At 43.9% G+C, this 25891-nt stretch overlaps 1 protein-coding gene across 7 annotated transcripts in view; it reads right to left on the bottom strand.

Moving 5' to 3' along the window:
- Window positions 1-25891, bottom strand: part of RNF38 (ring finger protein 38) — a 118230-nt gene that overhangs the window by 37815 nt on the left and 54524 nt on the right. The window contains exons 1-2 of one of the 7 annotated variants that reach the window (XM_048503022.1): window positions 15183-15294; window positions 12273-12343 (exon numbers count right to left, since the gene is read on the bottom strand). In XM_048503022.1, the coding sequence (XP_048358979.1) occupies window positions 12273-12343; window positions 15183-15273 (162 nt within the window). In that variant the 5' untranslated portion in view covers window positions 15274-15294. Of the gene's footprint in view, window positions 1-525; window positions 591-1740; window positions 1926-1998; window positions 2064-12272; window positions 12344-15182; window positions 15295-25891 lie in introns of those variants that run through there. The other 6 variants (XM_048503025.1, XM_048503026.1, XM_048503024.1 and 3 more) reach the window with 6 other exon arrangements.

Raw genomic sequence — 25891 nt, 5'->3', positions numbered from 1 at the left:
GTTGTTTTATAAGTAAGCAGCTCTGGGCTGGCAAGTGACTAGATGGGAGTCTGGAAATGTTAAGTACGCGGTACTGAGGGTTACTTGCAGCTTCATACATAGAATTATATCCACACAAGAAAATTGACATTTATTTTCCAAACCAAATATGCTCCGGGGCTCTCTAAAAGAAAGGAATGGTTCAAATAAAATTTCTGGAATGGGACAGTTTATTATATATTGAGATTATAACACTAAGAAAGCTCACATCACTGCTCTTGTTTGAAGAATGAATGGCAGAATATGAGCATGCATATACAACTATGGGGTTTTGCTTATATTTAGTGTTTCCCAACATCCAGAACAGATCTGACCTAGATGAAATGTCACTTAAAACAAATTATGCTTTGCTTTTGTAACATGACCTACTTTTTACACACGTATCTTTAGGAAAACTGATAAGTATGCAATTAAAGAAATTGTATATCTTTTCCATAATCTATGTAGACACTGTCATATAGTTCCTTACACTCCTCTCACACCAACCTTTCTTTTCATTCTTCACTGAATACTTTCTCTCCCTTCCAATGTTTTCTCTCTGTCCACTCCACCTATTTCAGAAGAACAACGTATAAATGCATTTTGCACCTGGACTAAAACAGACACTAAAAAAAGTACGTTAACAAGTATGTGCTGTACAAAATCACAGAGCCCTTTTAATTACTTCTTTTGTATTGATCCCCAAAACATTCGAAACAACTCACAGCTAGAGAAGAAGAAAAAGGATAGTCTAGTAATGTAACTGAAGTCACTCCCTGAGACGATACACATATTTCCAAGGGCATCACGACAGCACTGACTCCCATATACATCCATATTCTAAAAATGTTTTGCACGCATCGTATAAACATCATATACCAGTAGCCGAGGAAAATTTGAATTCAGAAAGATATCCTGTCTCAGATTACTTTAAACAGACCCTGAAACTTGATTTTCCTTCACTTTGTGCGTTACTTTCTTATAACATCATTCTTCTGCCACTTAGGTTTAGTACTTAAACCTTTTTTTTCAATCCCAAAATGCGGGCTACTAAATATCTAAACAATACCTGGTGTAACCCTTAAATTTCAACCCCACAATTAAAAACAAAGCTTAAACCAATGCATATATGTTCATTCAGTGCACATATGCTCATTCTGGCAGCTCTTATTCCTCCCTGTCAAAAATTTGGACTCCCGTGGGGCTGAGGATGCGCCGTTTCTATTATGAACTATGTATGTTGCTCATGATACATAGTCAGAAAACCACCCACATAGGGTGAGGAGGGAACGTTAATTCACTACACGGCCTTTGTAAGGACTAAGCAACAATACAAATCCAAGGGGAGGGAGAAGAGCAGAGACAAAGCCAGGGAGGGCTCCAAAGTATTAGCCTTACACCTCCTTGGGAGTAGAGTATCCACAAAGACTTTCATCCCTTCCAATAAGCCCTCCTATTTTTATCGGGTTTTTAAAAATTAATTATTGTTTTCCATTGTTAGAAAACAGTGAAAAGGCCAATTCCGCGAAGGCGGGCAGCTTCACGGGGAGCCCCCCCCCCCAAAAAAAAAGAGAGAGACGGGGGGTGTTTGTTGGGCGACCCTCCCGCGGCCAGCCCTAAGGCAATGAAATATCTGCCGGGAAACCGAGGGAAGGCTTTGAGAAAGGGCCTAGCGGAGTCGGCGGGTGGCGGATCCCCTCAGACTCCCCTCCCCACAAGTACCTGAGGGGGAACCCTCCTTTTGGGCGGAGGCGACCGCCGGTTCCAGGCCCGGGTTTTACACACACTGCCGCCTCCTCCTCCTTCTCCTCCTCCCCCTACAATGGCTTCCGGGAGCGTCAGCCAGACTCCATCCGCCCATCACAGGAAAGGGGGGAGAAAGGGACCCGACCGCACCGCCCCGCTCAGTGCGCGCCCGCCCGTGCCTCCTTTTCCAGCGCTCCCTCAGCTGGGTCCCCCCCCTCCCCGGCTCCCGCCAACCTCCACTGACGGGGCAACCGCCGACGCGCTCCATGATGCTCTGGCCCCGCCTATCATGCCGCCCCGCCCGCCATTCCGTCAATAAGGAAGCTGTGATGTCACCTCACTCGCCAATCGCCGCGCTCTCTTGCCCCCTGACATGCTCCGCCTCGGGCTTTGGCCCCGCCCTCCCAACAAGAGGCACCTTCCTTTGTTTTCGCATAGTTACGCAGACCCGACCAGATGGTTGGCAGCCACTACGTCAACGCGATGACGTAAACAAAGAAGGGCGGCACACAGGGGCTAAAGGGAGCCTTTCCCCCCCTTTTCCTGCCCACATGGTTAGGAATGGACTTCTCCCTTCCACTTTGGTAACTTTTTCTGTTTACATTTTATCAACTGCCACTTCCATTCTTACTGGCTTAACTGCTTGCCAGGTTTTACCTCTCTTCCTATACAGTAGATGGAACCTCCATGTTCAGAGGCAGACAAGTGGGAAAGCTACTATATTTAACTCCTGTTTGCCAGAACCGGTGTGTGTGTGGGGGGGGGGGGAAATGGACCCTTTGATCTAAGGCAGCTTAAAAGCGAGAGTGCTTTGCACCAAACGCCCAACTAGGGTGGCCAAGTCTCCCCTGAGTGCCAGTAGGGGGGTTGGATTGCCAGATCCAAGCTGGGGAAGTTCTGAGATTTGGAGATGGAGCCTGAGCAGGACAGGAATCTCAGTGGGGTACAACGCCTCAGAATCCACTTTCCAAATCACCTATTTTTTCCTGGTGAACTGATCTCTGTATTTTGGATATGAGGAAGAAATCCAGGGGAACCCCAGGCCTCAACTGGAGTATGGCATCCCTTGCCCCAGCCTCAGTTCATTTCTAGGCCTCCTTTTGACTTATATAAGGAAAGAAGTGTTTCTTTTTAAGCATACAGCACACTATGGTAACCAGTATTCTGCATGTTACTGAAAGTATTTTCAATAGGCACACGAAGAACTCTACTGCCCAACCTACAGATTCTCTTGAAAACGAATATCCAGTACAGGGGGAAGGGAGGAATTACACAACATGCTCAAAGCTTACCAGATCCTTCCTAGTGCTGTTAACATTTTAAAATTCCAATTCTCTAAGCCAAAGAGGAAAGTCAAGCAACCTACGTGCAATGAGGAATCCACACATATTAACATATTACCCCTCCCCCTCAGGAGAAAGGGTAAAAAGATGCACATAAAGTTACAGCAAGCCATCACAGATTATTCTAGAGCTACAATTTTGTTTAGTCAAGAATACCAGCTGGCTTGTGAGTAATAAACAGATTGCAGTTTAACATTGCGGTTGCTGACATTGGCCCTGTGGAAGAAAAGCTGCACGTACTATTATGTTACCCTTTATATCCTTCACTAGGGGCGCTTTTGCACATGCAGAATAATGCACTTTCAATCCACTTTGCAAACAGATTTTACTGTGTGAAATTGCAAAATCCACTTGCAAACAATTGTGAAAGTGGATTGAAAGTGCATTATTCTGCATGGGCGAAAGTGCCCTTGGTCTGAACAATCTCTTGTTCTTACTCTTTACACTTCTTTGACACTGGGGCTTAACAGCAAAAATAAAAACAAATAAAGCAGCCTTCTTCCACTCTAGAACCACAAAACAAGTTTAAAATGACACTATGAGTTATGGGATACTCAAACTTTAGAGAAGTGTTAGGATAACTATACACTGTTCCTGACAACGTTAGAACAAGAAGCCTTAAATGGATTCCTTACTAAAGCAATAATCTGAATCAAAATTCTGTTTTGGAGTGGGAGCCAGTTCCCCTTAGCTATTCACACTCTAATCCAATTATCTGGTTGCTTTGGAAGGCCAAACACCACCTCCACAATGAACTTTTTGAAGGAAAAAAAGCATTGTTGTTTTTAGAAAAAGGGTACGAAAGAACCACACCATCTACATAGGAGAAAAGTTATTTATTTAAAATATATATCCACCTGCTTTTCTCCCAGACCCAAGGCAGGCAACAATGATATAAAACCAACACAAACAGTTTCATCAAATTAGCAGTGAACACAAACATTAAAAAAAACCCCTAAAACATGCCCCAACTAGCAAGACTGAGGCTTAGGTTGCTGGATTGCAGGCTGGCCAGAAAGCTGGGAGAGTAGAACTTCTTCCACTGGGTTATTACAGAGGCATGAGGCACAGAGAGCCTGTACCCAGACCGTGGCAGACAGGCCAATCACAGACCTAATAATAAAAACGCCATCCATGACTCCTATCAAGTTGCAATTATATGGATGCCAATTCTTAGTCAAATAAATTTCTAAGAGCTTGAAAGGACAACTCAAGTAACTGCTATCATTACTAGAAGCATTTTTTCCACATCTCGCCTATAGAGCTGCTCCCATTTTTCCACCTCTGTATTGTAATCGCAAATCTCTAGATAATAAACATAATCTGTCAAGATGCGTGGAAGGAAATGCAAAACGTGTAAAGAGTCAGGATTCGTCTTCCTTAGAATTTCATCCCCGGTGGATCTTTCCCTTGGTGGAAAAACAGCAGTTTTAGGCAGTAGCTGATTTTTTCCTGCTGTAAAGCTGAGCAGAATTTGTAATCTGAGCACAGCACATCTGGTAGAGAAGGGTGTTGACAAATTCCCTCAGGTGAGCTGTCTGTGACCAAAGCCAAGTCAGCGTGTAAATTACTTACAGCCCAGTCCTCAGAATAGCTGCACTAACTAGTGCAAAGTCCATGACTAGGAGCAACAGAAGAAACGGACGTTTTCCAGGACTCACTGCAGATGCAGCAGTGTCATAATTCCCAGGTACTGGATTATGCTTCAGTGGCGCCAGCATTCACCACTCAAAGTGACCATCCAAGGTGAATATCAGTCATGAGCAACAGACCTATTCAAAGGGGATCAAGTAAACCTGAAAGGGGTGAGAAAGCTTTTTATCGTCCAAATGCTGCAAAGCAGCTTTAAGTGGCACATTATATTCTTATGATCACACGCCAAAGTTCAGAAGGCGACTCTCTTTATGGTACAAGCAACGCCAGGAAAATCAGGTCTCCCGGTCCAACACTCTAATCCTGGCCCTCATCAATGACTATCAGAAGGTTCAGGAGAAGAAAAGAAGGGGATCTAGAAGAAGAAGAAGAAGAGTTTGGATTTATATCCCCCCTTTCTCTCCTGCAGGAGACTCAAAGGGGCTTACAATCTCCTTGCCCTTCCCCCTCACAACAAACACCCTGTGAGGTGGGTGGGGCTGAGAGAGCTCCGAAAAGCTGTGACTAGCCCAAGATCACCCAGCTGGCGTGTGTGGGAGTGTACAGGCTAATCTGAATTCCCCAGATAAGCCTCCACAGCTCAGGCAGGAGCTGGGAATCAAACCTGGTTCCTCCAGATTAGATACACGAGCTCTTAACCTCCCACACCACTGCTGCTCCTACCTTCACAACTTGATTTTTCTCAAGGTAATTTCCTCCACTGAAGCACATTGACCCATCTCTTGGAAGCCAGGTATGGGACTTATTTCATTCACACTTCACTCAGCCCTCAGCAGGGATCCAAAGGAGCTGACACAGTTTCTCCATTTATTAGTCCTCACAAAAATCCTGTGAAGTACACAGATACCCAAAGATCTTCTATGGCAGGGTGGGGATTCGAACCCAGATCTCCCAAATTCTAGTCCAGCACTAACCACTAAACAACAATGCCTTCATTATTTTGATCAACAAGTATTGCTACTTCTCTGTTTTATAAGCAGTTCAGCTGCTTTACTAGACTGCTTTTTAACCTTTGCGTCAAGACTACGACGACGACGACTAAGAGTTTGGGTTTATATCCCCCCTTTCTCTCCTGGAAGGAGACTCAAAGGGCATACAATCTCCTCCCCCCCCCCCCAACAAATACCCTGTGAGGTGGGTAGGGCTGAGAGAGCCCAGAAGAACTGTGACTAGGCCATGGTTACCCAGGTAGCGTGTGTTGGGAGTGCACAGGTTAATCTAGTTCCCTGGATAAGCCTCCACAGCTCAAGAGGCAGAGCAGGGAATCAAACCCGGTTCTCCAGATTAGAGTGCACCTACTCTTATCCACGATGCCACTGCTGCTCTAACCATATACGGTTCTGGCTCTGGCTTGAGAAATTCTTGGAAATTTTAGGATGGTGCTTAGGGAGGGAGAACAAATTAGCACCCATATGATTCCATGAAATTCGCCCTCTAAAGTTGCATTTCCCTCAGAGGAACCTAGTCTCGGTGGTCTGGAGATCAGCGGAGAACTCCAAACACCACCTGGAGGTTCACAGAGAATACAAAGATGGGGGATAGTGCACTAGCAATCAAAACTGTGAGCAATGCACAAACAATGGTTAGCAGTAATTATGTGGCTCCAATTAATCTTCAAGGCTCGTGGACATGTGGTATTTTCAATGTACATAGGATTTGTCCCATAGAAAGAAGTTCTTACCATTCAATTTGGACCGTGTCGTTCTCTGTGCTGCTATCTCTGGCGTTACCGGCTACTGGCAGCTCGTTGTGGGTTTTCCAATTAGCTTAGAGAAGCTTACATTGATTTGAAAGTATGAATGATTGTATGCTTTGACGTATACTTGTGGAGACTGGGTCACTAGGTGTTTCACAGCTCTGTTTTGCAGACTTTGTTCATACGACTGATTTAACTAAGTGTTAAGATGTTCAGTCCTACTGACTGCTAGCCATTGTTTGTGCATTGCTCACGGTTTTGACCACCTAGAATTTGGTAACCCTAGTTGCTATTTTAAATCTGAAAGAACTGAAACCAGAAATTAAATTTGCAGCAGGGACCTTCCCCTACGATGTAACTGGCTCATGTAGTACAATGAATAACGGCTGGTGGCAGATCAGTTAAGGGCAAGGGATAGAAGGGGGGGGGGGAGGCAATTGTCCAATCTGATCTGGCTTACCAATTTCTCACAGAAGTGATTGCTTCCCTCTCTTGACTACAACAGAATGAAATTCTATATGACTAGTAAAAATTATACAACCAAAGAACAGCAAAAAGAGCAGAGATCCATTCACTAAACTGCTGAACCTTTTCCAAAACAATCCAATGATCTTATATCTCAGACTGGGGACAAACTGTTTCCCAACCACATAGTTTATTGAGGCACACACATAAAAGACAAGTGCTCACGCCTTGCTGACGGAACTCACAGGACATCAACATTATTACTGTGCTTCCACAATGCAGAAAAAATGGAAGCTTGACAGACATGCAGTTCAGAACTCCTCTAGTACCTTCTTAGTATTGCCAGAAAAAAGGGACATTTTATGACAGTGGAATATGCCTCTGAACATACACCTCATAATAAGCTGCCAATACCAGAGCAAGCAGCGAGCCAAAAATGCCTAAGTAGCAGCCTGGGGGTTTTTTTTGCCTGCCAGTTGTGGCAGAGCATGGCATTACCTAATGTTCCTGCCAGAGATCATAGGAACCACAAGCAATTCTATTGGTTCAGGTGGGAAGAAGAAGTTGCAGTGGATAATATGTATGGGGAAATTCCAGAAACTGATCTGATTAGATGCTGCTGAATAGTGACAGTGAACAACCCCAAGGAGATTTCCCCTTGACTGAACAACAATGGTAGTGGTATTTTTCCCCCTGGAATATTTTAAGAGCAGGGAATTCATCCAAAAAACATTTAAGATCTTTCCAGGTGCTGCAAGTTCATGGGTCAAAAGTGTGTTGGGGGTGGGGGTAAAGCAGCCATTACTGAAAGAGCCAAGTGAGATCACCCCAGACAGGCAGTTCCATAGTGGGAACTATGTGAGGAGGGAGGGGAGCGGCGGCTTGGAGGGATAGACTGGAAGTTGAAGAGGAAAGGAGGAGGTAAAAGGCGAAGGTGAATGTAAAAGGATGTTAAAATTCCTTGTTAAGGCAGAAGTTGAAAAACGCTGCTCTCCCTGACGAGGCAGGATTTGAACTGGAGACCAGGCGGGGTGCCCAGCGGGTTCCCAGGAAGTGACAAAATTCTTCATCCTGCTCCCCTGAGAACGAGCTGGGAAACACCCATTCAGATGTCCCCCGCCTCCAGTAGAACTGTTGTTGTGCTCAGTCTTCTTGCCCAGTTGCTGGTAAATTCTTACTCAGGGCTGGCATCAGCATACCCTCAGGTGGAGCAGATGCCAGGGTTTCTGGAAGAGCCCACTGCCCCAGACCAACCCCACCAACCCCATGATGGCACTCCTGGTGGGCGCAGTGGTGATGTTCCTAGGAAAGGTTATACGGTCAGTAGGAAGGGTCACCAATGGGGAGGGGAAGGAGGGAAACACAGGCAGGAGTGCGTGTGTGTGTGTGTGTAGGAAGGCATGAATGGTGGTCAGAGGAAGAGAAGGGGGCCCTGGTACAAAACTTGTAACCAATTCTGCTTTATTCAACACGGAAAGCAAAGTATTCCACTGTATAACTGCGCTGACATCACAGGTATGTATTGGTTAGTATCTGAAAAGTCATTTGACTGGGGGTGTATTTCTTGCTCCCATACCGCTCTGTTTCAATCCTGCACAACTATGAACATAAAATAGAAGATTTCTATTGTCTTTCCTGGGCTCCACCTCTCTCTGTCCCTTGCCATTATTCTCTCTCACGTAAGTATATGGCTTAGTGTAGCTAACATTAGTGCAGAAAATGAGACCACCCTTAACTTCCATGTCAAGAAAAGACTGAAGAGAACAACGCCATCCATTACTGTCTTCTGTAGTCACTAGCAATGCAAAAAAACCCAACATCTTCATTTGCCACTTTTCGAAATGAGAGCAGGAGAAAGGATTCAGGTGGCAAAAAGGAGCTAATAATAAATATCACCCGTCACTTCTGCTCCCCATAGCTGCTGAATGTATATCCTGAGGGACGGAGGAGAGATAACTTCTCCCAGAGCAACAGCTGCAAGAAAATCATGTAGCTATGCAAAACTCTGCCTAAATAAAGAAGAGGAGTCATGTTAAAAAGGGGGCCAGGCACTTAAATACATTTCTCCAATTTACTATTAATAATTAGGGCACAAAGCAGAAGCAGTCACGCATCTGGCAACCAAAACAATTCATTCTGAAGGGACAAAGCAAGAAACAGACTATGATCACCATGAGAAAAGACACACAACTTGTATACACCTCTCACCCTCTTGTAGAGAGGAAGGTGGGGAGGAACAGAAAAGATGCTGAGAGCTTTTTCTTTTAAGTTTTGCAATGTACAGTGGAACCTCGGTTTTCATCAGTTTCCATTGATTCTTTCAGTGAAAAATTTGTCTCGGTTTTCATCAATTTGCAGTAAGGTGCAGGAGTTTGTGGAGAAAAATCACCCAGACAAAGCTGTTGCAGGCCGTGTCTGCAACTTGTTTAATGACAATGTCTTGCCCCATTTCTGACAAATCTTAAAGAGGCGTCAGAAACAGACCTCTTTGCACACCTTTCTGGTGCAACATTGGTCCACTGGCTCTGAAGCTGGTCCTAGTGTTATTGTTTGTTACTGTTTTCAGCATTGAACACTATGTTTATTCACCAAAAAATGTGTTTTTGGTATGTTTTTTGGAGTGCCTAGAACGGATTAATTGGATTTACATTGATTCCTATGGAAAAGTTTGCCTCGGTTTTCATCGATTTCAGTTTTCATTGATTCTTTTCAGACGGATTACCAAAGAAAACTGAGGTTTTTGAACTCTTTACCAGCAGGGACCACTTTGCATACTGACCATGAGGCAATAGGGACTCTTAAGCATCTGCCACAAATCCCCAGAACATTCTAGGAAGTTTTCTACAATAGAGACTTCAGTTTTTACAAGGAACAGACTGTTATCTTTCATGTTTCACCATCACCTGCACATGAAAGGAGGTGTGCGCCATGAACAGAGCCATTCCCCAATGCTACTGCAAAACCCTGAGAAAGACTGAAAGAAGGCAGGCAAGTTCTCTATCAGGGATGCTCGCGTAGCTGTTGGTTCTGGTCTCACGGTGAAAATGCTTGCAAGAAATCTGTGGATAGAGAACATGCAGCACAGAGAAACAAGGTTCTCTCCCCACCACCCCGATCTGGGATCAATACATTTACAATTAATTAAACTGGTGTCTACACACCATCATTTGCACACACTCACACACCAATATAAAGTATAAAAATACAGTTTTGCTTGATAAAAATTTCCTGTCTGTTGTCACCTCAGGGGAATGTTACTAAACAACATTTTGTGATTTCTGTACCTTCCAGAAAGCAGAAGGCAATGACACTTTGCCACAGAAGTAATTTAGTTTTAAAACATAACAGGTAACAGCTTTTTCATTTACCAGCCGGAGGCTGGGCAGGGGGGAGTTATTTTTATAGGGTAATAACTGTTCAATTTAACACTGTACTGAAATGTCAGAAAAGATCTACAATGCCAGACGATACAGTTGTTAGAATGGATAAGCCAATTCTTCCATCATACCTTTCAAGTTACATGAGCATTCTCCTCTCTTGGAAGGTGACACTAATTTATTTAGTCACAATCCTTGTTGGATACTGTATTTTGTAAGCCGCCTTGAGCCCTTTGGGGGATTGGCAGGATAAAAATGGAATAAACAAAATAAATAAATAAACAAACAACCTTCTTTAACACATTCCATAATTCTGGGAATAAGGGGAAAGAGAATTTAGGATCAGGATTTCCTAAATCACACTAAGTTCAGCACTGTGTAAGTGATTATAAAATATGAAAAATCCCAAGTGTCACTATATTGCAACAGTATTTTCAGGTAAAGTCCTGCTCCTGAAGATCAGAGAAATCCGAACATTAGAAACCCACAGATTAATATGTCAGCGAAACCAGAGAAATGCTCAAGTTGCCAAAGATCTCGAAGTCCTTGACAGATAAAGAGATCCCAACTAATCTTCTAATTAAACCCAATATCCACCAAGAAATTAATATTAATGGCTCTTCAGTAAACTCCATGCTAGAAATGGTTGAGAATCTCATCAACCAATAAACAAACAAACAAGCCTTTGAGAGCAATAAGCATAATGACACAAAGAAAATTCACTGGAGCATGCAGGATGTTCAAGTCAATACAATGCAGGGTGAGTATCTGCCTGAACTGCCTTGGAAATGGAAGGGGGTCTCTCTAAAACAGCATTGTAATGGAGGCCTGCTGCTATATCAGGCAGCTTCCCAGTTCCCTTTGATGGGTGGGCAGGGGGGAGGTCTGGCATGTGGTTTAAACTAGTAGTGAGACAAGACGTTCTAGAATTCCACAAAAATTCTATGGTTAAACCTCAGTTTCAGCAAAATGCTAAAGCATCACCTAGTATCTCTTCAGGTTTAAACTGAAAGTGATGTAGCCCCAGTGGTGCAACACTGGCATGCCCCCCAATTATTATTTTTGGAAGGGGGTTGCCAAATGTGGCCTGGTAGCTCCATTTCAATGTCTCTATATGCTTTCTCAATGGCAGCTCTCAGTGACTGGACCAAAAATGACAACAGCCCCATTATCCAAAAGCAGTCTCATCAAAAGATTGCATACACAGTTAGAAAAGACACCAATCTAGACTAAAAAAATATTTACGAAAGGGAAATGCCTTTGTTTCTGGATGGCCTCAATTGATCAAAACCTCCCGAATCAAATTGGTTGATGTCAGAATGTTTGTAGTTTGAAAACTGAGCCCCAGTCTTGAAATGACACATTCTCCCTAGCATTTCTTCATGCTTCATGAGTCAAAAGATGATACAACTGAATTTTGGGAGAGAACAAATCCTTTGACCATTACAGACCAATAGGGAGCGCCAGTAAATTCTTCTTAGAAAAACATTGTGTTTCCAGAATACAGGAATGCCTTTTCCATAAAGGTCAACACTATCCTTATACATAATTGCCTAAGGCATAGGTGTCAAACTCGCGGCCCTCCAGATGTCATGGACTACAGTTCCCATCATCCCCTGCCAACATCATGCTGGCAGGGGATGATGGGAACTGTAGTCCATGACATCTGGAGGGCTGCGAGTTTGACACCTGTGGCCTAAGGGATGGGATGTCCAATGACAAAACCCCAGCCAATGGGTGTGCAAGACTCACAACATTCCATCCCGCTCTCCACCCACCTTCCCCCAACCCGTCCCAAACTGCTCTCCCAGAGGGGTCCCCTTCCCTCCCTAAGCCCATTTTATTTTAATTTAAAATGGGCTGTAGTGCTAGTTCTGAGATAAGTAAGCATTTTTACATGAAAACATTTCAAAAATAAGGTCTCCAGTGGCAGAAAACTGACATCAACTTGGTGACATTTTTCCCCTCCCCTACCTTGTCACTATCATCTGTACAGATGTGGTCTTGACGGATAAACTGGTACGGGAAGGAAGCGTTGCCACCACCTACAAAGAAAACAGGAATAAAATTAATGTATTTGGAAAGCTCAAATAATATAATCAAGCCTAGGCACTCTAATTATGGTGCTATGGTTATGATGCAGGGGCTAAAGGCATACACATTTATTTGGAAGGTAACAAGTTCTCCACACCTGATTTTCTTAATATATGGAGAAATCTAATCTAACAAGTTAAGTGGGTATACTTTACACAGGCAGCCCAATTCAAAGAACTCAGAGGCTACTGCGGGGCCACCCCAGAAGTGGTGCAGGGAGGCAAAAATATAAAGCAAAATCTCCCTGTTCCCGAAAAGCACTCCACTGGGATCAATGGATGTACACCAACAAAAGAGTGGTTTAGATCCAAACCCCAGACTTTCACATATCCAGGGGCAAAGTCAAGGTGGTAGCCAGCTCCACCCCCAGCCATGCCTCTGGAACACCCCCACTAAGGTGGTGAGACTATCTTGCCAGGCCAGATTTGCCCCTCCACCAAGGTAAGTACCCTGGGAGGGCAAATTGCTGGCGTAGGCTTGTGCCACCTTCTGACAGTAAACCCCCCCCCCCCCCGGGACTGGGCTGTAAATAAATTTTGCCAGATTAAGCAGATAAACTACTGATGGTGTTTTTAAGGTGTATTGTGAGTTCATTACTTTTAAGAGGCCCGCTCGCAGGAATATGAGGTCTAATATTTGTAAGTGTGGCTTTATACAACTAAATTAGTTATCTGAATGACCTATTACCAAGATGTTATACAAAATAAAGTATTTTAAGGGTAATATTCTGAGAACTCTATCGCAACCACCTACTGCTTTAAAAACAGGATACTGTTTATACTTGCAATGGTTTTCCCCAACACTCCATAATGAAGGATTCTTTTTACACACACACACACACACACACACACACACACACACACACACACACACACACACACACACACACAGAGAGAGAGAGAGAGAGAGAGAGAGAGAGAGAGAGAGAGAAGGAGAAGGAGAAGGAGAAGGAGAAGGAGAAGGAGAAGAACTACAGGCTGTCAAATACATAGGGCAAGTGTAACTTTCTTCTTTGCTTTGAATACTTGTGACTGAAGAAGAGTTCTGTGTAACAAGAAAGCTTGCTCTTTTAACATGTTAGCCTTAGAAGAATGAAAAGCATTGCACCACACACTCCATATTCTGGTTTGCCTCAATGGCATCAGTATGTTAAGCATTTCACATTCCAGCCCAACGATTAGAGAGAAACTGCAAGAGAAAACTCGCTGAGAGACGGTCCTTTACACGTTCCCTTAAAATGCCTCAAAGCTGAAAATGCACTTTGTAGAAGTTCTTCTGCAACTGTCACTAGCTCTGTTAGGTACTCTCTTGTTTTGGATTTATAGAGATTTCTTTTAAACTTTTAGCTCTTCCTCTCCCCTGATTAGTTCTCCCTGGCCAGTATTGGAAGAACAGTATTCTGCTATGAAGTAGTTACTCTGCCTTCAGTGAAAACAAGCTGCGCCCTACCCCAGTGCTTGGCCTCTGGAGGCTGCACATTCATGGACTACAGCCAATTCACATCACTTGAGGCCCAAGTCACTCCACCAGCAGACTAGCTGACTGTACCACACCTAACTTGGACTCGGTTCCTGCCTTGGCTGCACAAATATGCTGCCTAACCGACAAAACACGGCTCCAGAAAAGCTCAAACGCTTACATGTTTCCACTGACATGTCACTGCATAAATCTGCAAGTATCTGACATGATTGGCTGTTGTGGATTTTCCAGGCTGTTTGGTTGTGGTCTGGTGGTTTCTGCTGCCAACATTTCACCTGCACCTATGGCTGGCATATTCAGAGGCATGTCACAGTAACGTGTGTTTCTCGCAAAGAAACACATCTTAACTGTGACATGCCTCTGAAGATGCTAGCCATAAATGCAGGGGAAATGTTAGGAGCAAAAACGACCAAATCACAGCCACACAGTCCGGAAAAACTGCAACAGCCACTCGATTCTAGCTGCGAAATGAACTGCTTAAAGGCCATTTCTGGAGGCAGGAAAGCACTATATATACATTCAGCTCTTATGTGCGAACAAGATAAGTGTACAAAAAGTGCTTCATTTAAGAGCTCCTGATATCTTCAAACAAGTGATCCTGCATTCAGAGCTAGAATAATTTTTGAACACTTTTGCACATTTGAATAGGCTCTTAATGTACTTGAATACACAACAAAGCTTTAAAAGGGAGATGCTTACATTGTATAAAATTGCCCTGAGCTATAGGTAGAGGTGGTATAAACCGAAATTAACACAAACAAGTAAAATCCATGTCTGCTTGGAAGCCACAATTGTTGCTGGGAACATTTTGATTCTTTTTCTCCACTGTCTCACACACACCCTGCCTGCCATTTTGATTAAAAGAAAATGACACTGATGGAACGGGGTAGTGGAAAGAATAGTTTGCCTCATGTGGACAAGCCACGTGGAAAGCTGCACCAATTCGTTTGCTTTTTTAAAAAACAAAACCTTTTGCCATCTGTTTTAATTCAGTGATGACCAAAGCGCCAGCTACAATTGTAGTTGTAATAATTGTAATAATCAAGGCAAGCCCATGAAAGAACATAGCCCGCTAAAACTGGTTCAGAGTGCAGTTTGAAATTTTCTGCTTACAAATCAAGTAGGGTTGTTGTGGTGATTGTCAAAATAACACTAAATTGTGTGAACCAGCACACTATTTGCTCCGAGAGGCATTGCAATGTAGTTTGTGACTTGCATTTCTGGAACAAGCATCCATCAAAAACTGACAGAAGTAGGTTCAGAGCCACAATTCCAAGATTTCCAGGAAGGAGACAACACTGACTGAGTTACCTACTCTCTGTGCAACAGCTTCAGGGCATCTATGTTCTCCAGGACTATAAGATCCCTCCAGCGACGATGTTGCTGGCCAACATGCTTCCATTCTGGCTCACATTCCTCCTCCATTCCTATGCTGGGAGTGTCTCAGCAGGTTAGTAAATAAGTTTCTAGACATATACAGGAATTGGAGGAGGACCATGCCTTGTCTCATCAGCATGCTTAATCTTTGGTTTTTGTTTTGTTTGGCATACTACCATTCATGGTAATCGGCCCTCCTCCCTGGTTTCAGTGCTATGTTTGTGTGTTTCTATATTACTAATTCATTGGTATTTTAAATGCTGCTCAACTCTTTTAATGTTCACCACCCTCAGGGACCCCATTTGCATGGAAGTGTTGCACAGACAACAAATAACCAGCTTAGAAAAGGTTGCTAGGTAGGGGGTGTTGCCAAATCTCTGGCCATGATAGCTAATAAATTAATCAACAATTAATCAGTGTGCCTTCAGTCACAAATGAATGACCCCATTAGCACTTCACACCGAAAAGTTACTCTCATTCACCGTGAACCACCTTAGACAATTTGGAATGGTCCACCAAAGGTTCATTCTTCTATCTGCCCCAAATAACCCTAAATACACCTCCTCCTTAGGGTGTTGTGGGTTTTCTGGGTTGTATGGCCATGTTCCAGTAGCATTTTCTCCTGACGTTTCACCTGCATCTGTGGCTGGCATCTTCAGAGGATCTCTCTGAAGATGCCAGCCACAGATGCAGGTGAAACATCAGGAGAAAATGCTACTGGAATATGGCCATACAACCCAGAAAACCTACAACACCCTAGTGATTCTGGCCGTGAAAGCCTTCGACAATACACCTCCTCCTTGCCCGAATAGTATCCAATTATTTTACCTTTCTTGGAAGATTCCCACGGAACCACTCCTTCCTCGCCTGCAACCAATCATGTTGCGCACATGGACACCCCGTTGCCCCCCCCCCCCCTCTTTCTAAGCCAGAAAAGAAAACAATCTGTTGCTTTTGGACTTGGCTCCCTGTCCTACAACTAGGGGCCCTGCATGTGGCAACGGAATATTTCCCATACAGATACATTTCACGGTGCTTGCTTCTCTATGTATTCCTCGCTACAATGACACATTGTCCCTGCTCTCTCTCTCCTCCTCCCACGCAGAATACTTGCTGCCCAGACTTCTGGACATCCTGCCTTGAGAATCACACCTTAGCTCTGACCTATACAGAAAGGTAGCTACAAGTGACCTATCAGTCTCCGTCACTTCGACCTCTTTTCTTTACGTCACATTCCTCTTCTGCACTATGAAATGGAGTGTAGAAGAAGAATGTGACATAGAAAGAAATAATATTCATTCCTAAGGAAAGCTGCCCAAACATCACAAGCAAATTTCCAAAAACACAATATTAAATTTCTTAAGAATAACATTAGCAGAATACAGAAGTCCCACCACTGAGGTTTCAATTCATATCTTCTCTTCTTGCTTGCCATATTTCTGTATGGCCTTCAAGGTTCAACCATTTCTTGAGGATCTGCAATGTACTGTTCCTTTTACATTCACAGTGTCTATGATGAATTTCTTTCTTTAGGGGATTACACTCACCCTCAAACCAACTAATATGTCAATTAGTTTACCAAATCCCTAGCTATGGTTTAAGGTACAGAGCTTCAAAAATATTAGACAAGGAATATAAAAGAGTGATGGAGTCATTCTTTATATTACTCAGGTGGAGTTTTTCTTCTCTTCCTGAAACTCCTGAGAGTCAGACAATTTGATGACTGCCTCCTCAACAGCGGGGGACCACCAAGTGTGGTATGATGATTAGGTAGTGGAACCATATGCTTGTGGCACAGTTAACTATCTATGGATGTATGGAGACTGAGAGAACCTGGGAGCGATTTTTCCCCTCTTTGACTTTCTCCACCGGATTGAGATGATCTGCTGCTATGATAAAGTAATCAATCAGGCTAGCCCCCTTGTCACCAAAATATGTAACACTCTCTTTCCATCTATTCCTTTTGTCCATTCACAATGATCAGCCCTCTTTACATAGGGGAGTCAAACAATCTGAGGCCCAAAGCATTAACTATCTAGTCCAGGGGTCTGCAACCTGTGGCTCTCCAGATGTTCACAGACTACAATTCCCATCAGCCCCTGCCAATTGGCCATGCTGGCAGGGGTTGATGGGAATTGTAGTCCATGAACATCTGGAGAGCCACAGGTTGCAGGCCCCTGATCTAGTCTTTTAAAAATCTGTTATTCAAGTAGGATATAGTTTCTTCTGTTTCACTGCCTAATTACTTTTTGATCAAATGCTCATCATCTTGGCCAATCCTGGCATTGAGCTTAACCGCAACAGGGACTGGATCATAGGCGTAGCAAGGGGGAAAAGCGCCCAGTGCACTGGTGCGTCCTCCGCCCCCGTCCTGCCCCAGAACACTCCCGCCACGCCACGACCCCACAGGGGCACCCACCTGGTGCGTTGCACGCACCCCGGCCCCCTTGGAGCTACGCGTCTGATGGTTTGTAAATTGGCGAGTCAAGTTATCGTAGGTTTCCGAAAGGAGAGACCAATTAGGAGCCAATGCTTGTTGATGATGAGTTGGAGGAATCTAGATTGATGTTGCTGTAAGAGCAAAATCAATCAGTTGTATCAAAATAGCCAAGATTAGTTCAGACGAAGCTACTATTTCCAATTTGGCGATACTGAGGGCAGATGATACAAAGCAGTCTCCCCCTCCTCTTGGTCTCCCCCCCCTTTCCCCTTTTTGAGACTCCCTAGAAAAGCTGATATATCCTAGAAAGGTTATAGTATTAATTAGACAGGTCTCTTTTACAGAGATAATGTCAAAAGTAGATAAGAAGGTATTAACCTCTGGGAGAAAGCATTTTGTCTTCCAGCCAGCCATACTCTAATTTACTATTTTCATAGTGCTATAAGGGTATTGTCACTGACTATCAGATCTAGTGGTTTCAATTGGACCAGCTGGAGAGACAACAGTGAGATTTGCAGGGAGTATCTGAATTTTGGGTTCTAGAGGAACTGGAACTGGAAAATCAGATGGCACAGCATCATAAAGGGGTTTCTTGATAAGGAAGGGGATAATCTCTCCCATACCTCTGTAAGGAAGGGGATTTTCCTTTTCCTCCCATTTCCTATTGGGTTGTTTAATCATCACTTTAGTTTAGAATAAGTATTCTTATGGAGTCGTGATGGATTCTATGGTCCTGTTGCTGTTGTTATCATTGTCAGCAGGTTTAATTAAATTCTTTTTATGAACTTTAGTCAGGTGGGCTCGTAATTGTTCAAATATTGTTGAAATCATGTTTGTTTGCTGTTCAAAAGGGAGGGCCTCAAAAGAGTTTATGAAGCTTCCGTCGATAATGGGCACATCATTTTCCTTCAGAGATGCTAGTTCACCAGGCTCTTAAAGGCAGATTACAACATTAAAATATCTACATGCTACTTTTATTTTACAGTGATGCACAAAGCAGCGTATATCAGGCAGAAAAGGGCAAAAGCAGCATCACACAGCACTCCACATCAACAAAACTGCAAATGAAACTCCACACAACAGAGCAGCAGCTACCTGTGAGTCTTCTCAAAAGTTCTGCAGAAGAGTAACATTTTGGCCTGTTGTTAAGACTCAAAGGGAGCCACACCAGCCTCCCATGGAAAGGGGCTCCGATAAACTAGGTGCCAGTACTGAGAAGGCCCTGGCTTGGATCCTGCCTTTTCATGGATGAAAATATTTCCATCTTAGAAGGGCAGCGTCCCTGACTACCCCCTCCTACTGCAGCCCCAAACTCTCCCCTAAATGCTGATCCTGGTTGATGGGGCCCTTCAGGAACAGCTCAGGGGAAAGCTGGAGGTCTGTTTTGGGATGTGGGAAAAGTGCAGGGGGAGGGGGTCGATTTTTGCAGCAGGGGCAGTATCAGGTAGGATCCAACCCTTTGTCTTAAAGACACTCCCTCACCTCCGATAATGAGACCACGATAAACAAGAGCTCCAACAAGAGCCACCAAATTTCATGTGGCAGAAGACAATCCCTGAGATATCCCAGATTCATATTATTTAGAGCCAGTGACAACACAAGCAGTTTGAACTAGGCCAAGGAATCAGTTTGTGAGCCAGCCAAAGTGAATATGTGACAAATATCTGGCCCATGTGGCCAGAACCATCCATCTTCACAGTCATATTTTTGGATCAGCTATACTAAGCATAGGTGTCAAACTTGCAGCCTTCCAGATGTTATGGACTACAGTTCCCATCATGGAACTACAGATGATGGGAACTGTAGTCCAATCTGGAGGGTCATGAGTTTGACACCTGTGAGCTATAGTAACTGAATCATTTTTGAAGGCAACCCCACACAGAACACATCACAATAGTCTGCAGGTGACACATTTCACTATTAAACTCAAGTAGGTTAACCTCTCCAAATGATTAATACAAAAGTATAGACCAACTATGATCAACCTAAATAGCACCATACCATCTTGGAGATATTTTTTTAATAGTTGGTGAAAATGCTTAGTGCAGCAATTCATATTAATAATCAAGTCAGACTGACAAGCTAGGGACAAAATGAAAAAGTTATTTCATGGCCTGTCAAACATAAATTAACTTTCACTCTCCCTGTCTGTCTTAGACACACTCCAATTAGTGAGCATCTGTGCCAGTCTTGTCTTCATGAAGAGCAATATTCAAGGCCAGCATATACTTTCGTCACTGTAACACACACACAAATATATATGAACACACACTTGTCAACCATGAGGAATGCCACTAGAAACTTACAAGCTACCTTATCCTTTAGTACCTATTGCAACTTACCAACACTTTCTAAAGCTCACTCCTCCCTAAACATGACCTATTGAACAGTTTTGGAATACAACTTGGCTTGGATTATGAGAAACTTTAAAAACTGGAAGAAATCTAAACTTTTCTGAACCAGTAGGCAATACCATCATCTTATCTGAAATCACTACAATCGCCTTCCTGAAATCCGTAGGGCTATGCCGCTTTCTACAAGTTACAACTAGTGATGAAGGAAAGAAGGAAATGAAGAAGGAAAGAAGGAAAGAAAGAACCCAGTCTAAAAACATGGAATGAGATACTATGTTCTGTGCACTATCAAAAATAATAGTTTGTACTTTAATTAAAAGATGGGATGTTCCAATTTCTTCTCCAGGGCCCAACAAACTTCACTACAGTGAGGGTCTTTGATGATAATCACACGGGACTCAGCATAAAACCCAAAGAAACAGAACCTGAGAAAATGTGGCATGAGGTAACCCAGTTGTCAAGAAAGAAATATATTAGAATAATTACAGACCATTGTACACAAGGCTTGGGGTGGTTCACAAAATCCATCATCTACAGTTTTATCTTTTAACACAACATTAATAATTCCAGCTGAGAAGTATCACTCAGCAATAAAATAGGTTAAAATAATGGAGGATGATAAGCACAGGATTAAAAGGCAAGCCAGCTATCACACCCACTATGATACCCATCAAATGCCTGCAAGACTATAAACAACTCAGCATTAAGTGCCAGTTATAGAAGGGTCAACAGGTCAATATCGGCAATGAAGGAATTGCATAGATGGGATCCTCTGAAGGTAGGGGATCAGGAGAGATAAAACTCCTACCTCCCTTATACCCAAAGGCAAAGAATGTTCCCTAATTCCCCTAAGATCTTCTTTCCTTCTGATTTTCCCTGCTGGTCAGCTTTATTATATATGTATATAACTTGGGGGGGGGGGATGTCTTTTATTGCCCCACCCATTTCTCTTTAAAATAAATGTTTAACGGAACCAGCTGATTCCCCCTCCTTTTGCTCCTTTTACCTCAGATAGCAACGCAAGCAGCTTTTTCAAAGTTTAACAAATAAATATTAGCATTTTATTGAATATTCACAGACATAGGATAGGAGGAAATATTGGCTACAAGGAAAGTAGCAGTTTTATAAACAAGTATGAAGATGGTTTCAAAATTCAGCACAGATGGTGTTTGGCTGATGGTGAAGATGGTCACAGATTTCTTAATGTTTTAAAATATGACAGACTTGAAAAATGTTTTACAGATTTAACCCAAGCTAGCACTCAGAGGCTCATGTATTAACTCCGATGCCTGTCAATTATACAGAAAGGGGTATTCTCCCCACCTCACTCTCCCTTCAGAGTTTCCAAACTTTAGGATCACTTCACATTGCTTGAAATAAATCCTTCTAAAGAACTAGAAATGGAATTCTTCTCCCACTCACAGTGTAAATTCTGTTTCCAACTAGAGAATGCTCCCTTTCTGACACAAACTATTTCTAAGTCAGTTCTCTCTGTTCAGAAGATGAACACAGCTCTGCTCTTTGAACCTAGTTTAGGAATTCCCCTCCTTGGCTAGAGCAGGGTCCCTTCTTCCAGAATGCTCTCTTCCCACCAACACCACGCGTCTTTCACAGACACTAAATGCATCTGTTCTCTCTGGAACTCTCGGTAAACTCTTTCCAGTCCTGTCAGAAGCTCTGACTCCTTCTAAAACTCCACCCACTTCCAGCCTGGCGCTCAAACACACACATGCCCTGTGAGGGATTAACACTTTACAATCAGGCTTTTCTGCCTCGGCCTGCTCCTTAGATCTGTCACAGATGCCAACACAGAATAAGCAGCATCTTTGGAAGGCACATAACTATGTACCGCAGAACTCAAAGCAGAAATTTTGACAGTATCTGCAATAGCTGTTGCCTCTACCTGCGCCTGGCCAGACAGCTGTTCTCCTTCTGGTCACCTGAAGCTTCATCAGGAAGAAAAGGGGAATAGCAGCAGACTGGCTGGGTGGTACAACCCATGGGGCACAGCTTACCTGAGACAATAGACATTTGCCTGCCCAGACCTGACAGCTGACAGGGAGGGGCAGGTCCCAAGAGAAAGTGGCCAAACACTTTGGCTCATTCTGCACATGCAGAATAATGCACTTTCAAACTGCTTTCAGTGTTCTTTGAAGCTGTGCAGAATGGCAAAATCCACTTGCAAACAGTTGTGAAAGTGGTTTGAAAACGCATTATTTTGCATGTGCGGAAGGGGCCTTTGAGAAAAGGTCCATCTCTGGGTCCACAAGTCATTCTCAGAGTACAGCAGAGTAAGGGGTTAAGACCAAAACAGGGAATGAAGGGGAGGATAAAAGGGAAGGGAAAACAGCAAAGAAGAGGGAAAGGAGAGCATTCAGACTTGGGGAGGGAGAGGGGGAGAGAGAGAGGATGGAGGTGGGTGAGAAAGAGCAGGCAGAAGGGCACCCAGGGGGTGGCAACAGCAGCCCACTGCTCACCCCCAACAGTCCAAGCCTAAGAGGCCTGGCCCAGGGGCAAAATGAGTGCACCCCAAGAGAGAGGAGAGGGGAAGTGCCCCACACACAGTGGTCTTAACATTTGGGCATGCTCATTTAGAACTTGGATGGACCAAGGCTAGCCCAATCCTATCAGATTTCAGAGGCTAAGCAGGGTCAGCCCTAATAAATATTTGGATGGGAAACCTACAAGGAAGTCCAGGGTCACTATGCAAAGGCAAGCAATCGCAAACCACCCCTGAAAGTCTCTCGCCTTGAAAACCCTGCAGGACACTGCAAGCTGGCTGTCACTTTGAGGCCCTTTCCACTACGTATGGGAGAAACATCTATAAAGTTACAGACTGTGCAGGGGCTTAGAAAGGTGAGCACTAACATTCTGAACTACGCTTAGAGACAAATAGGCAGCCAGTAGAATTCCCATGATATGTTCCCATGAAGCCGAGTCAGATAGCTATCTTGCAGCTGCATTTGAAAAACAATCTTCAAAGGCAGCCTCACACAGAACACATTACAGTAATCTAATCTGGTTGCAATCAGAATATAAATACTTGTGGCTAAATCTAGTTTGCCAAGAACTAACACAACTAACAACTCAAATGAAATAGGCTACAGGCACAATGCACTCCCTTAGACTGAGTGTGTTCCCATCTTAGGATGGCCAGCTTCTCACTCTGTTTAGCACTGTCATCAATTACTGACACCATGATTTTTTTTTTCCTGGATTGAGTCTCAGTTTATAGGCCCTCATACAGGCCATTATCAACTCCAAACACCAGTTCATAACTTCAGCCACACCCAAGTTAGGTGAAAAGGAAAAACAGTGGAGCATTATCTACATATTGATGACACTTTATTTCAAAACTCCCCATAACCTCGCCCATTGGTTTCACACAGATATGAAACAGCGAGAAGACAACTTTGTGGAACCTCCTGAAACATGTTCTATTGAAATGATCAAGGCTCTCCCCAGTATCATTTTCTGGCACTGGTTAGTCACTGAGACATGACGTTCCAAATATCCATCTTTACCAGCTGAACCAGAAGAACATAATGGTTGCTGATACTGATAGGTGATAGGAGTTTTGGGAGAACAAGCAGGACCACACCATGCCAACTTTCACCTTGCGCGGCTTCTTTGGTTGCAGCTGTGTGCGTCCTTCCCCGTGGTGCCTCTAAGGTCACTGCGGGTGGCTGCCCTGGTGCTCTCGGCTAGAGAGCGGGCGAAGGTTTCAGGAGGAGGGGAGAAAGGGTCGGCCATTTTTTGGCGAGAAGAGTCCCTGTTCTTAATTGGGAGTCTCCCAGAACTGGCTTTTAGAAACAGACAAGGGGATAAGATAGACCAGAAAGATAGGAGTTAAAGTTCAGACACAGAGAATTAGTCTACAGAGAAAAAACAGAGAAAAATTAGAAAACTTGCAGAGCCTGGTGAAGGTGCTGCTCTCCCTGTCAGGCAGGAAAGTAAACTGGATCTTACTGGATGTCCGACCAGTACACAGGAAGTGACGAAATTCTACATCCTGCCTCCCTGAGTATGGGTTGGAAACTATGCATCAAGATGTCCTTCCGCCTCCAGTAGAACATCGTCCATCTGCAAAACCAAGGGATTTTTAGTACCAAAGCTGGATCTAAGCTCAGACTGAAAGGGTTCAAGAAGATTGAACCCAACCAGCTCACCAATTTTTCTTTTTATCATCCCAGCTGGTTTTGGTCCATGAATGTCACATGATCCAAGCATATCCTTTTTGAGTACTCAAAGAGAACCTGCACCTACTTCTCTTTCACCCATAGAAAAGGTGGTTCCATCTAACCCCATGCATCTCTTTCAGGAAAGTCCAAACATCGTCTCCTTGAGTATCCTGGTCCTGAAAAATATATGTGACCAACTAACAGTTTTTAATAGCAATGTGAAGTGTACCTACCAGTCAAATAAAGCCTGGGGAAATGTGGGCTTGTTTCTGTTTACTCCAGATTTTTTTTAAATTCCTTTTAATTCCTTCAATGAAAAACAGGAAAATTTTGGAATAGTTGGGAAAAAATGGAATGGGTAGAATTATTTTCAACACAAGGTTTTACTCTCTCAAAATGGGTAGCATGAAATTTTAATGTAACAATTTGCAACACTGGATAATTACTATCCTTATACATAACTGCCTAAGGGATGGAATGTCCGACGACAACAATGAACCCCCAGCGGGACTCACCAATTGGTGGGAGACATCCCATCCCCACCCAGCTTCCCCCAACCCAGGAGTCTCCCCTGGCCCAAAATAACAAACCAGAAAGCTGGAGCAGTGGCGGGTTGCTACCCACTGCTCTGCCAAGTCCACCACCAGCCTCCCCACTGTACCCTTCTCCGACCCCAAACAGCACTGCAATTTAGCATGGTGGCAGCACATTGCCCCCCATACTCCTGCGAACAAACAGGACGACAAACTGGGCTCGGGTAAGGCCAGCTGGGGCAGAGGCTGGTCTGGGGCCACTCTCCTGGGGGGAAGTGGGAGGGATTCCCCCACCTGCTCTCTCTCTCTACCTGTCTAGAGCCCATTTTATTTTAATTTAAAATGGGCTTTAGTGCTAATACAAACACACACACGCACACACACTGCATTAATTTACATGCTTCATTTATACCCTGATTTTCTCCCCAATGGGGACCCAAAGAAGCCTACATTATTCTTCCATTTTATCCTGTAGACATATATGTTCACTAGCGGGGCCCAGCCACGTGTTGCTGTGGCAATTGTCCTTCTCATCACAGTCCACAACCCACACAGATGTCCATGCAGGTCCAATGATCCACAGCATAGCCTTTTGGGGTGGTCAAATGGAATCCTTCTTTCCCTTTTCAATTCACATTGTTATATGGTGGTGCCTTGTGTTTTTAGTATAAGGTAACCCTTTCCATTCCACAACGGAACTGTCCAGAGTGTGAATCCCGTTGTCCATGAGGCTGGTTGACACGCACAGTCCTGGCTTGGGTAAGGCAGAACTGGGGCAAGGAAGCTATCCCAGTCAGGCAGCAGAGGCAGGGTGGTGGGGCGCTCAGATTGAGGCCAGCTCCCTGGGTTCTTAAAGGGCCATGTGCAAAAGAAGCAGAGCCGGTAGTGTTGGTTCGCCCCCACCCTGTGGATTTTCTTAGAAGAAAAAGGCAAACTCCAGCTTGCTTTTAGTAAAAGAGAGCTGTGGTGAATATGGGTGAGGAAGTGGGTAAGTGGTGGTTGGATGTGAGGGAGGGCAGAGTGAGGTGTGTGAGGATGAGCTGGATGTGTATTGTGTGGTAGCAGTGGATGAGGCACAGAGAGTGAAAGTTACCTGCATGTGAGGGGGGGAAACATCCCCTGACGTCTCACACAG

This window comes from Sphaerodactylus townsendi, linkage group LG07, assembly GCF_021028975.2.
Source record: "Sphaerodactylus townsendi isolate TG3544 linkage group LG07, MPM_Stown_v2.3, whole genome shotgun sequence".
Lineage (NCBI taxonomy): Eukaryota > Metazoa > Chordata > Lepidosauria > Squamata > Sphaerodactylidae > Sphaerodactylus > Sphaerodactylus townsendi.
The sequence above is the reverse complement of the archived record's forward strand: the minus strand, read 5'-3'. Positions and strand labels throughout refer to the sequence as shown.